This window comes from Thamnophis elegans, chromosome Z (assembly GCF_009769535.1).
Source record: "Thamnophis elegans isolate rThaEle1 chromosome Z, rThaEle1.pri, whole genome shotgun sequence".
Lineage (NCBI taxonomy): Eukaryota > Metazoa > Chordata > Lepidosauria > Squamata > Colubridae > Thamnophis > Thamnophis elegans.
In genome coordinates this window covers 104901647-104916284 of record NC_045558.1, presented here as the reverse complement: position 1 = coordinate 104916284, position 14638 = coordinate 104901647, and the positions used below count along the sequence as shown (strand labels likewise).

Genomic DNA, 14638 nt, shown 5'->3' with positions numbered 1-14638 from the left:
GAGTTATTTAGTTACTGAAAAAAAGGTGGCAATGAGGTTGATTTTTCAAAACTATCAGCCCCACATTTCCATGTGGACTTCTCTCCATCCCATCATATATCCTGCAAAGATCTGAAAGCCCTAGAATTTAGGACTATATTAGTCCTAAACTGCAAAAACAATATCTATATTGTTTCTGCCGTTGTGATTCAATACATTCATTTTTAATTGGAGGGAAACATCTTTTAATTGGAGGGGAACTATGACCTATATCTGTTACTTCTCTCTCATAGCTAATAGGAATTTAGACTTGCTTTATAGCACTTATTGAGAGCAACAGGACATAGAATGTATACAGAATTAATATTTGATTTTTTTTTGTCTTGCTGGAATTCAGAACAATGTATTTGCATTTGCCAAGAAGTCACTAATTAGTACATTGAAGCAAACAAAAACACATTTCATTTCAGCAAAGACTGCTAATTATAAATATGGCTGCAGTATCAAGTTGCCATTACATAAAAAGCAAGATGTTGATACTAAATTGTCTTATATAGGGGGGGGGGGGGGAAATGAGGCTTAGGAGGCAATTAAACATTTTCAGCCAACAATACAATCATTTAAAGAACTTTCTCATTTATGTGCTTTAGCCATGTTTAAAAATTCCTTTCCATTATTTATGTGGACAATTTATTTGGGTTATTTAAACTCTTTTTCACCCTTTCCTCATCAGGAAGGATATTATTTGCAACAGCTCCAAGTCTAGCTAAGTCTTCCATTAGTATGGTTTGCATCTGAGCTCTAGAGATCTTCTGAATTAGAGGGAATGGAGAGAGGAATATAAAATAAAGCAACTGTTATGAAAACAGCATATCTTATCAAAAGAAAGTTACAAGTAATACATGTTTGAACTGTAGAAAGCCTTAGAAATTTTCCTCAGAATGAAATGAGGCAGGCATTACCTGTGCTAGCAATGGATGGGCTGTCCACCCACAAGTTCATATTTCCATAGCAACAACAGTGTCCACCTTTTGACCAATGGTGCCAACCACTTTTGGAATGTATTTTAACTATGTTTGCCAATGAAACTGTAATTGTTAATGATATTTCTGATTATAACCTTTTAAAATCCACTGCCTTAGAACAAATCCTTTGGAAACTTAAATCACAAGTGCCCTCTTCTGCAGAATAAAGCTTTTAAAGATATTTCTGTCTTGCATGTTAATTGGTGTGCACACCAAGTTCAATGAACCCAGAGTTTGCTGGGATAATAAATTTAGTAGATTTACAACCTTCTCTGTAACTTTTTTTTTTTAAAGATTCCTATGACTTTGTTTTGAAATCCTGAGGACAGAGAGTTGATTGCCTCTGAGTTTCTCAGATCTTGAACAGATGTTCTGAAAATTCCTAGAACTTTTAAGATGGTTTTCCTCCTCTGGTTTACCACAAAAAGTAACCTAAATCACCACAGGACCTTGAAAGCATATGTGGTGGACATTGATCCTTAACTACATGACTTTTCGTTGGCTTTTGTAAGATAAATCAATATAAATAATGCAGATGCCTTCCTTGGAAGCATTTTGAATTCCTTTTCTTATCTGTTTATTGGAAGAAGAAATACAGAGTCTTTGGAAATTTTATCATTTATTTTGAATAGTTCCATCAGATAATTTCATTTGGGGTAGTATCAGGAAATAGCAAACATTTTTTCCAACGAATAAGTAATTTACAGAATTGATCTGGAATGTGTACAGTATTAATTATTACATGATTTTGCATTTTACTTTCTATGGGTGGCCTTAATTTTCATTTACTGCTTATGCATTTATTAACCCAAATGGGTACCATATGGAATATTTTGTGATATTTATTCCCATCTGATGCTGTGGAATGGCTTTAACTTTGTTTAAAAACTTAGAATTTGGCATTGTGGATTGTTTCCCCATAAAAAAAAAATCAGAGAAGATTGATTTCTTAGAGTGACAGCGGTTCTTTTAACATTATTTTTTACATGTATTAGTTAGTGTATGGATGTGGGTAGCAAAGAACTCAATTTGAGGAATCTTGAAATATGACTTAAATTGATTATAAAAATATCAACCCATTTTTTTATATTTTTGAAAGTTTGACTTGTTTTTCTTTTGCTGTTCAGTATCTTAAAATTAGTGAAGCATCTTTATGCCAAATAAATACAGTTGATCAACTCAAAGAAAGGAAAAGAGAATGAAATTTAACTCTTCTCTTGAAATGTGGCAGATTATGATTCTTCCAATTCCTTGTCAATGCAAACAATTTACTTGCTGATTGGAAAACATGGAAATTGTACTCCAGCATTCCTGGAAGATTAAAAAATTGGAAGGCTGTGAAATCAATATAATAATTGGTCCTTGGAATTAAAATGGACAGTTTGATGCCCATTTTGTGATGATTAGTTTTTCTCTACCAATGGTTTACAAAGTTTAGTCTGCAAACTCCTGGAAGTTCAGAGAGTCTTTCATGGGGTCTATGAGGACAAATAAATATTTTTAAATGTCTAAGTTTTAATTCATAAATTATCAATAGATATAATCCACCTAAACAAAGCTCCATGGGATCCTGATTTTTAAGACTATAAAAAGTTTCTGAGACCAAAGTGCTTGAGGACCTCTGCTCTATGCAACCCTCATACTTTTTTAGTGCTATTAATTTGATATCTACTTAGGCAACAGAGCAAAATATTCAGTGTAAGACATAAATGAAATAAATTCTAACTCAAAGATAGTGAAATGTTAAATTTTCCTGCAAGTAAAATTCATTACTTATGCTTAATTCTTGCTTTTATGTTAATTGAAAACCACAATTTATTGATATAAATTTGCTCAAACTGAGCAAGTAAGCAACCCATATTTGCCAATAGAAAAGGCATAGTTTTGGGAAGCGTGTTTCATGGCTCTCTATCATCTGTTTTTGTCTTAAATCTGAAGAAAAATCCATGTCTTAATTACATCTCTATAGGATGTTCACCCACAATTTGAGGTTAACCATCCCTCCTGTTCTCTTCTCCCTATTTATTATTATATATTTCTCAAGGTGGTGAACATACGTAAAGTCATGGAATCCATCATAAACCAATCCATCACCCTCCACTTAAGAGACAAACAACCTACTCTCTAATTAGCAATTTGGTTTCAGAAAAAAATTATCCTGTAATCTGCAACTCATGTAAAAACATTTGGACCTCTCAACTCTACCAGAATAAAGCAATAGACGCAATCTACATAGACTTCTGCAAAACCTTTGATTCAGTGCTACATGACAAACTTCTGTTAAAACTAAGTTCTTATGGCATTTCTGGATCTTTGCACAAGTGGATAGCTGCATTTCTATCAAACAGGCAACAAGTAGTCAAAATTGGAAACACTATATCTAACCCTGACCAGTGGTGTTCCCCAAGGGAGCGTTCTAGGACCAACACTCTTTCTACCTTACATAAATAACCTTTGTGATTGTATTATAAACAGCTGTATGCTCTTTGCCAAAGATGTAAAACTATTTAATACCACAGGCAATTCTGCTCTACAAAACGACCTAGATTATGTATCTGAATAGTCAAACAATGGGCAATTCCAATCTCTGCTAACAAATGCTCAGTCCTACACAATAAAAATGAGAACATCAAATACAAGCTGGGCAGAAATGATCTAAAAGATGACCCACACTCTGTTAAAGACCTAGGAGTACTCATTTTAAAAGATGTAAGCCCCAGAGCTCACTGTAACATCATTGCCAAAAAGGCATTCAGAGTTGTCAACCTTATTTTATGTAGTTTTCTCTCTGGTAATGCTATGTTACTAACTAGGCATACAAAACCTTTGTCAGCCCTATACTTGAATACTGCCCACCTGCCTGGAACCCACACTGCATTTTGGACGCTAAAACATTAGAGAGGGTCCAGAGGTATTTTACAAGAAGAGTACTCAACTCCTCTGCTCATAATAAAATTTCTTATACCATCAGGCTTGAAATTTTAGGCCTGGATAACCTTGAGCTATGCCGTCTATGTTCCGACCTGAGCTTAGTGCACAAGATATTCTGCCACAATGTCCTACCTGTTAATGACTACTTTTACTTCAACTGCAATAACATAAGGGCTATCAATAGATGCAAACAAAATGTAATCTGTTCTAATCTTGATTGCAGGAAAAATGATTTCAGCAGTAGAGTAGTAAATATGTGGAACACCCTAGCTAATCCTGTTGTTAGTTCCTCTAACCCCCATAGCTTTTACCTTAAACTGTCTACTGTGCATCTTACACATTTCTTAAGAGGTCCCTAAGAGGGCGTGCATAAGCGCACCAGAGTGCCTACCATCCCTGTCCTACCGTTCCCATTTATATGTACTTTTTAAATGTGTTTATGCATTTCATACATAATATATACATACATACATGTATTTCATACATAAACACATTTAAAAAGTACATATAAATGGGAACGGTAGGACAGGGATGGTAGGCACTCTGGTATGAAATAAAATGGGGCAGCTTCCCTAGCACGGAACTATTGTGTTGGATTTCTGTTTTTTTAAAGTGTAAATTGCCTAGAAGCAGCAGATTAAATAATACAGGTGGAGTGGCAATCACAAAATCTGAGCAAACGACTTTTAATGTTTAGAACAAGAAGAAGGGAACCTTTGGAGTATGGCATCAGTTTCTGTAGGGAAAGTTTTGTAGTGGGACTTTAGAGCGATGCTCTAACGGACCAAGGAGGACCTTCTGGTACGAACGGGATACGCCAGTAATTCCGCCCTGTCGCAAGATGGCGGCGGGTAGCGGGAGGCGGCGCGGAGTGCTGCGGCTGCTAATGCGGATCGGGTCGGTGCTGCTCACTCGCTTCCCGTTCTGGCACTGTCTCAGCGGCCTTCTCCTCAATGCCGAGCGCGCCGAGGTTCGCCGGTGAGTTAAGATCTTCTTGTAAATTACTGTGCTTCTGAGCGAGTGCAAAGAGCAACCGATGCCAGCAGCCTCCGTCTATTTAGAAACCGGAGGCAAACTCTTTTAAGGTCGGGGAAGCCGGGAGTCCCGCATTATCTCTGTCGTGGAGAAGTGGTGGGATAGTCTATCATGCGGGAAAGATAAAATAACGCTCAGGCGAGCGGAGATGTGCGTGGGAATGAATGGAGTAGGAGGGTGGCTTGGGCTTTCACTCTGCGGGTGCGGGTGAAGGACCCCTTGGTGGAGGAGTTGGGGATGGAAGCTCCTGGGGGACAGGGACAGAACGGGCATTGTTAAATGACGGCTGAATGTATGCTGGGATAAAAGGGAATCAGGACGGAAGCCGGAAATGGTGGCGGGATCTCAGGATGGGCATTGGTGGATCAAGCAGAGACAATGATTGGATCTGAGGACTGGGGAGGAAAATGGAGCCAATTACAAGTTTTAGAATAGTATTTCTTAGACATTTTTCCTCTCGGGACTCCTTACCTTTTTGGGAGGACCCCAAAAGAACTTTTGTTAACATGGGTTATATTTATATCAATATTCGCAGTATTAATAATTAACCTTGATGCAGTTGCTGGGGCTACAGCTTCCCACCATTATTTGAGGGGATTTTAATATTTTCAACATAAGCTATCAAATAAATTTGATTTCTCAGACTCCTGAGAAAATCTTGAGGGAGGGCAGGACAGGAAATAATGGTTGGAAACTGATCAAAAAAGAGACACTGGAATTAAGGAGAAACTTCCTAACAGTAAGGACAATTAGCCAGTAGAACAGCTTGCCTTCAGAAATTGTGGGAGCTCCATAACTGGAGGTTTTTAAGAAGAGACTTGTCTGAGATTATATAGGTTCTCCTGCTTGAGCAGGGGCTGGACTAGAAGATCTCCAAGGTCCCTTCCATCTCTATTTTATTCTAAATTCCTCAGAGCACACTTTAAAGAAAACTGATTTAGAACAACCTTATCCAGCTGGCTTCCTCTAAATTTATTGTAAGCACCGAGTTTAAGTTTCATTCTGTTAGGTCAATAGAGAGCCTGTTGTTTTGGAAGTGAGGCTGGAGACAGCCATAAATCAGGCAGCAACTGGATAAAATTGGACTGATTGCCATGGGGGAATTCTGTTACAGTCTTTCTTCTTGAGTAATATTTGGATGTGACCAAGTGTCAGAACCACCTCAGTGACAACTGCTATATTATATAATACCCTTTCTCATAAAGCTGGGAAAGTCTTTCACTTTCCTTGCATTTTGTAACCAAGTTGCATTCCAGAACACGTTCTATAGTTATATGAGTTTTATTACACACCCATAATATTGTACAAATAATTACTGACATTATTGTAACCATTTGTATTTAGCTTTATTATCTTTTGATTTCATTGTACCTGATCTAGCCCATTAGGAATGGGGCATGATGATGATTGTGGTGGTGGTGATGATGTTGATGACAACAGTGACGATGAAGGTGATATAAAAAGCAAAGATAATACCAAGAGTAAGAGGGACTTTGAGTGCAATCACAAAATAACTGGAGCACAATTTGAACATCATTCGTTCATCATCAGTCAACTGCAAAGGCAGCATTACTTGGATCAGCTTATATCTTGTGACAGTACCTACAGCACAACACTAAATAACAACAGGTCCTACCCTAGATCCTTGGGAACAACTTAATAGGTGGACCAAAATGCCATATCTAATCTACACATCTAGCTGACCAAATATAATAATATAAATGGACCTTTAGTGGCTCTCCAAATCATGATGGCTCTTAACTGTTATCTCTTAACTGTCATCTGAAGGCTACTTTGTTCTCTCAGATTTATAGTAAATTTTCCATCAACTTTTTGGGGGAGTGGGTGGATAAACTGCTGTTTTGAATAGTTTATTAATGCCTTGCTCATTGTAATATTCTGTCTTTCATGGTAGCCTTGCAGATTGACTCACAAAGACTGGTAACTCGGCTGCCTAGAACTTTTGGGAATAGGTAAAATGCAAAGCAGTAAAAAAAATGTAAATTCTTCTTATACCGTAAGTTGTGATATCTGCTGGTCAGAAGGGGAAAAACAGAAGTTTGTTTCTTGAACTTCCAAAGTTCTTTATGTCAGGTTGCTTAGAGATGATCCGTGGTTGCCACAGGTGGTCACACCTGCACTTGTTTACATGCCTATGTGAGCCATGCTTGAAAAGTCATGTATCTCTTCAAATATACTGATAATCATATGTATCTGTCATCAGTATTTCATTGAGGAATATGAAATAAAATTGATAAGAAAGCAAAGAATGATAGAATGTTGATAATAAAATAAAAGTTGTTTAAAGGAAAAGTGAGGTATGTGGCTCAGAAATGTTCAGCTCATGGATACAGCATTATTTTCTCTCTTAAAGCATGTGTCAAAGGCTTCATAGTAGTGGTTTTTAATAATGAATTTCTTAACCTTTGTAACTGCCTGTGCTCCCCAATGCTTAATGCTGAATTCCAGTAAAATTACACTAACTGTAATTTTCAAACATATTTAGGGTTTAGTGCCTATTGCGGTAGGGATTTCTTTTAACTTTTAAGAAAAAAGTACAAAGGTGTTGTCAATTCCAACTGGTGCTGTACTCTTTGGAAATTAAGGCCAAGATCTGCATGTGTACCACCCTCTCTTGTGTGTCATGTTCATTTCTTTCAGTTTTCATGGAGTAATTTTCTACTCTTATTTCCCATATACAGGAAACCAGACATCCCTGTTCCGTTTCTCTACTTTGATATGGGTGCAGCAGTTTTGTGTGCCAGCTTTATGTCCTTTGGTGTGAAACGACGATGGTTCGCTTTGGGGGCTGCTCTCCAGTTGGCTATCAGCACCTACGCAGCATATGTTGGAGGCTATGCACATTATGCAGACTGGCTGAAGGTGAGAAAATTATCTGCTCTATTTTTGACATTCGAATTCTGGTCATAGATCTGCTTTATCGCAGAATTAACTTTAGGCTCAAGTTGGATGGTGTTGATATTGGCATTTTTCCTGTGATTAAATTCTGTTTCACGTGTAGCATCTTTCGGTGTTAGCAAAAGAGGATCTTCTAAAATATACCTCGGCAGTTAAGTTGCTCTGTAAGCAAATTTGGCGGTTTCTAAAAATTTGATAGATACCTAGATAGCTAGGTAGAGACAGACGGATAGCATATATTTTATGCTGGAATAATTTTTCATTTTGTAGAGGTGAAAACATCTCCAGGTATTACATCAGTTAGTGAAAAGGAATAAACATACAACTTTGACAATATTTGGAGGCTTAGATGTCTCCCCCTATTGAATCCTAATATCTGGATGGGGAGGAACTGACTATGACTCAATCCTGCCAAGTCTGTGGATATTAGAGATATTATAGTCTTAGATCCTAGGACTTTCCGTGCATACTCTTAGCAGATGGGATAGAACTTTCCTGTTCAAGGACGTGCAATCTGGAGATTTCTTGGATTCACACTTCTTGAAGAGCAGGCAGTAACACTGGCCCCTTCCTCAGCTCCTTCTGATGCACCAATTGTACTCTTTCCCAGGTTGAGAAGCGAAGCTCTTCAGGCAGCAGCCTCAAGGTTCAACTACTGCAGTGGGCTCTACATAAAGCTATCTTTGAAAATTGTTTGATACAATACAATAGCAGAATTGGAAGGGACCTTGGAGGTCTTCTAGTCCAACCCCCTGCCTAGGCAGGAAACCCTATACCATTTCAGACAAATGGCTATCCAACATTTTCTTAAAAACTTCCAGAGTTGGGGCATTCACAACTTCTGGAGGCCAGCTGTTCTACCGATTAATTGTTCTAACTATCAGGAAATTTCTCCTCAGTTCTGAGTTGCTTCTCTCCTTGATCAGTTTCCACTCATTGCTTCTTGTTCTGCCCTCAGATGCTTTGGAGAATAGTTTGACTCCCTCTTCTTTGTGACGCCTGAGATATTTGAACACTGCTATCATGTCTCCCCTAGTCCTTCTTTTCATTAAACTAGACATGATCTTCAGCTGGTCCAGAATAAATCAGTTTAGGCAGTAAGGGATGTGCCTCAATGTGTCCATGTGACACCTCTGCTGCCCCAACTGCATTGGTTGCTAGTATGCTTCCTAGTGTGAATCAAGATGCTGGATATTACCAAAATACTCTACATATAATAAGTTACATGAAAGACCCTGTTTCCCATAAGATTCCGCCTCGCTGGTACATGCTAGCAGAGTTGGTGTGCTCTGCATCCCTTCTTAAACAACCTCACCTGTCAGTACTTAGTAAGGGTACCTTTTCTGATGCCGTGCCTGCCCTTTTGCCTGAGACCCTGCCTGAAAACCATGTGGCTGTCATCCTATTATTGTTCTGTAAAGTCTTGAAGACTGGCTGTTCTCCTAGGCCTTGATGTAAGACAGGTGGGGCCCCTTGGGCTTGTTTGCTACTTTTATTTTCTGTTCATTTTTGTCCCCAGATGCTATCTTGCTGTTTTAGTGGTTTTTATTCTATTATTTGTGAACTATCCAAAGCAGTTGGAGTCAGGTTGTGCCCAAATTGAATTAAACCAATAAACAAATGTGTAAGACTGTTCCCTTCCCTGAGGCTCTATAGAAACAGTACTGGCTGTGATTATATTGACCAGTTAAATGCTGATTAATTAATTGCTTTCAGTTTCATAATTATTTTGTATATGGTGTCTTCCATTATCAGATATAAAGATGAAGAACTGTAAACCTGTAATATACCTAAATTTAGTTCTAAAGAACTAGTTCACACTTTTTGTTAATTGTCATTTCCCTTTATATTCAAATCCTCATATATTTAAACCTGATAGGTATATTTTTGGTTGAACATAATGAAGTATGGTTAATGGAAAATTATCCCTGTGCTGTGAAAAGAAGGGCTAAGAAATATATAACCTACAATTTGTGTGCCCATATTTAGGCAGCCACGTTTCATCTCTCAAAGAAAATTATCAGTACAAAAATCAGATGTTACAGTATTTCTTCAGAAATTGATATATAGATATTGAGTTCAACATGAAAAATATATAGTATTGGGGGGGGAGTAATAAAAAACGGGCATTCCTGTTTTTATTAATTAGCACATTTTGTTTACTTTGCATGACACAGGTGAGAATGTACTCACGAACAATAGCCATAATAGGTGGATTTTTGATCTTGGCAAGTGGCGCTGGTGAAATCTACCGCCAGAAACCACGGAACAGATCATTGCAGTCTACTGGGCAAGTTTTCATTGGAATCTACCTCATTTGTGTGGTATGTACATGAAAAAGGTCTGAATCGACCTTCTCTTTCCATCCTCTTTTACTTAGTTTTCTGCTACGGGATTAAAAAATAGTAATGAGACAGATAGTGGACATATTGCGTGCACCATAAGTCAGGGATCAGATCAGAAATCAGCAGTCCTTGCAGATGGCGAACTGTCACATAAGTGCTCGTGTAAATGCACACCGAGGATAAGATCTTACGTTTATTTCTTAAAAATATAACTTTAAGGTTCTGCAAATGCTATCAAAGTGCAAGTGCGGAGTTTTTGGCATCCTCTGAGCTTGATTGTTTATTTGCATATATTTTATTTCGAATTAAATAATACCATCAGTGCAAGTAATAAAACATCTGTGGTGTGATGCTAGTTCCCCTCCTGGTGGTGCAACTTGGATAGCGCAGCACTGTGAACCAAATGACTAGCAACAAGTGGCAGCCAGACTACATTGAAGAATTAGCAGTTAACGACAGTTGGCAGCCAGACATCCTTGTAGAACTCCTGGCTCTCTACAAATAAACCATGTATTTGTCATATGCTAAATAAATAAATAAAACATCTGCTAGCCAATAACTAAGCTCAGAGAGCACAAACTTCAAACACAAACTTCATACAGAACCACCAAGCTTTGTCTTACATAAACAGGGAGCATTATTTGTTTATGGGTAGTCCTTGTTTAGTGACCCTTATTGAGAACAGAACTTCCATCACTAAGTGAAGCAGGCACTAGATGAAACATAGCTTAGCAATGCCAATTCTGATAAGTCCCAGTTGCGTCTATTAGATGATGACTGCACTGCTGTTGGCAAGTTCCCCATGCTTCTGCCCTCCACAAATTGCAAGCTGTGTCCTGCTGCCCCCTCCCCACCTGTGCCTGGTAAACTCCCTTTGGCAGATGGGAGTTTGACTTGCTTCAATCCAAACTATTCCACCCTTCCACCCCCTGCATATCTGCCTTTTTGGCTGCCCTGCCTTCTGTCATCATCTGCTGCCTCCCCAGCTGACCTTTGCCATGGAGGCCTCACAAAGCTGTTGTATAGACTTAATTGCAGGGAGAACAGCAATGTCTTTTTTTTGTTTTTAAGAGCCTAGAAAGGGACTTATCTGAAGTTATCTGAGATTCTCCTGCTTGAACAGGGGGCTAGGCTAGAAGACCTACAAGGTCCCTTTGAGCTCTTTCTATTTTAAGGTTACCTGGGGATGGGTGTGTGTGGAGCCCAAGGTGCAAAGTGTTGTGAAGGGCCAGTAGGTGCCTTAGCTGGTTATCTCATCAGCAGTGGGAGGAATCGGGTAGAGGGGTTCAGGGTAGCAGAATGCAGGGCAGCCAAAAGGGCAGAGGATGAGGAAATAGATGAGCGAGGGGTATTGGATTTCTGTTGGAAACTTTTGGATGGGAAGTTAGGAATCTCCTCCCATTTTTTGAGATCCTACATTCTAAGATGAGAATAAATAAGCTGCTAGAGTAAAGGATTAAATAATTAATTTCCAAAATTATAAATAACTAAATAAAGAATAATTCATTTCCAAACTTGTTTCTGTTGTTTCTATCCAAAATTGTCTTTAGTTGAAACTGAGCAGGATCTAGTGTATACCTTGAAAAATGTAGTCAACCAACTATGGGAGAAAAGCCAAAGAAAACCATGAATAGGTCTGAGCCTGAAAATAGCAATCTGATGCAAACAATAAAAAGATACATTCATGTCCCCCTTGCAGTTTAATAAATCCAGTGTATATTTCCTAACAGCCACAATTGGAGAAATAGAAATTGCATGGAAGTTTATATCCATCTCCCAATAGGCATACACCTTATAGAAGTGTTAGGCTAAAGATTACTCCTAAACCAACATTCCCATTGATTCTTTTCAGGCCTACTCTCTTCAGCACAGCAAAGAAGATCGCCTGGCCTATCTTGGTGGTATCCTGGGTGGGGAGATCCTCCTACAGCTTCTCTTTGTTCTCTACGGCGTCCTTGCTCTGTCCTTTCTATCCGGTTATTACATCACCACAGCTGCTCAAATCCTGTCGGTAATTCTTCCTCTGGTCATCCTCTTCATTGATGGCAATCTTGGTTTCTGGCACGATTCTCGCAGAGTTGAATTCTGGAATCAAATGAAGTTGATTGGCCAAAACGTTGGGGTTTTTGGGGCCTCCATCATTTTGGCCACAGATGGCTGAGCATAACCCAGGGGACTTGAGGAACTATGCTTGATTTCAGGCCAGGGAGAGCAGAAGACTTCCGGAGAAGGAACTGGGATGATTTTAAACAATTGCTTATTTATTTTTTGGTTTTACTGCATTGTTGAAACTCTTTGCTCTTTTCCACTGGCAGCTAAACGAACTTATATTCTTTCTTTATAATGTGGGGTCACTTCTATTTTTTTAATTTTATTCTTACCAAGGACAGTTCAACAGCTGTCCTATTTATTGAGCAATAGAAAGTGAAAGATTAATGTCTTTAATCACATCCGTTAGGGTTCAGGGTTTTGGTGTCCCCTAGTAGAATTGGTTTACATTTTTGTTTCCAGTCTTTCAGAAACTTAAAGAAAATTTGAACAAAATTTCCACTTGGTATGCTACTGGGCCTGAACAACACTCCTAGGTTGAGTAAATAGACAGAGAGATTTGGAACCATTTTACTTTGGATTCAAGAGTATGACTATGATGGGGTGGTTCTTATAGAATGTATAGTTTTTTTATATCAAGTGGGGCTTCTGACCATTGATAATTCTCAAAGAGGCTAAGATAAATACTAAAGTCTGTTTGCATTGGCTAACCTCTGCTCTGCTTGTATGAACACATTTGTGAAACTGTATTATACTCTTCCAGACAAGCATGAAGTCAAACAGTGACCAATTGGGTAAAAATATTATTTTATTCATAGTAGGTTTAGGAGTAAAGAGACTCCTAAAGGGAATATTTATATATTTAGTGCATCAGCTAAGAACTAGGAGCGCTTCCTGCTGAAGCTGGATGGTAAAAGGAAAGTTAGATTTTGTGTTAAGTTCCTATAAGGCAGAACATTTAGAGTTGGATTCCAACTAGCTGCAAGTGGAAGAAAAGAAATTTGGAAATAATTTTCCTTGATCTAGATGCCTCAGATTTTGTGGTACTGGAACTAATCAGGGATGGACAATATTTGAAATGATAGATGATTGCATCTCTGCCTCATGATTTTTTAAATTATATGTCTGTCCTATGATAGAAAATGATGGAGTGAATTTGCGGTCTGTGGTTTTATGCCTTTTTTAGGCAGAGAGGGGGGGATTGGAAGGCCCTTAACTCATCTATCCCTATCCCTAAATGTTGAAACCCCCACTTTTAAGACTACTTTTGTCTCATTTTAAATACTTCCTTTTGGAGGAAGGTGAAAAGTGAAGAATGGAAATGAAAGGAAAATGCTCTCAAAGTGCCATTTCTTGCAGCATTTTGGAGAGTTTAAATGTGGGAGGAAGTGGGAGCAGTTTGTCTCCCAGAAGTATCAAAACTGGGAATATGTTAAAAACCCGGATTATGCCAAAATCCAGGCAAAATTGGCTTGTGAGAAAGTAGTTTGGGGCCATTATGGGAGATGAGTCTTAAGGATGCATGTGAGAATGAGAGGTCCATGAATCCATCACTTCTACCAGGAGCATATGAAAGACATAGAACCTCAGATCACAGGCCCAGATTTATTTTTCTGTGAATAGTGAAGCTGTGGGGAATGAGATGAGAAATGAATGATACTGGGTGGAATCAGGGAGTTTGGGGATTACATAATTTGGATCAAATAAGATTATGATATTGAAGACTGCAGAAATAGAAGGGCTTTTCTCATACATTGAAGCTCTTCAAAATGTTAACCTCTAGAGGAGGTTGCTGCCTAACAAATATATTGATTTCCGTCCCCTCATTGGTAGATTATGTTACTAGAGGCACTAGAATCTCAAGTCAGTTAAAGCAGTAGGCTGCCATTGTACACGCTTAGCTACCTCTGCAATGAATCCAGGTTTCTTTCAGTTGACCATATGTGATTTAGATACAGTAGCATCCATGTTCATAATAATGTATATGCAGCTTTTCCTATCTCTGTAATTGCATTCTTCAGGCCAGAATACATTCAGACTACTTCTTTCCAGAGCACATTTTTGACAATAACCTTGTCTGAAATGTAATTTGCATTTGGAAAAATCCAGTGAGATATAAGGATGGAATATTTGTATTCAGAGGCTCTCAAGGAATTTAATATGCTACTCAGGAATCATTGGTTTAAAATCCAGCCCCATAATGGGTTTTTATATGTATTCACTCTTAAAGGAGAGATGCAGGAATTTGGAAAATGCTGCCATTCTGGAATCATAGCCTATTTCAGCTGTCTTAGCCATACACTATGTTGCCTTTTCCTCCTCATTGGCAGGCATCATTGATTTGCTGCATCTTCA

The 14638-nt window shown here is 38.4% G+C and overlaps 1 protein-coding gene across 1 annotated transcript; it reads left to right on the top strand.

The window, feature by feature from the left end:
• Positions 1–4748: 4748 nt before the first annotated feature.
• TMEM101 (transmembrane protein 101) lies at positions 4749–13714 on the top strand. Its single transcript, XM_032237771.1, has 4 exons — positions 4749–4913; positions 7673–7853; positions 10067–10213; positions 12087–13714. Exons 1-4 carry the CDS (start codon positions 4777–4779, stop codon positions 12393–12395), a joined length of 774 nt encoding a protein of 257 aa, XP_032093662.1. The 5' UTR covers positions 4749–4776; the 3' UTR covers positions 12396–13714.
• The last annotated feature ends 924 nt before the right edge of the window (positions 13715–14638 follow it).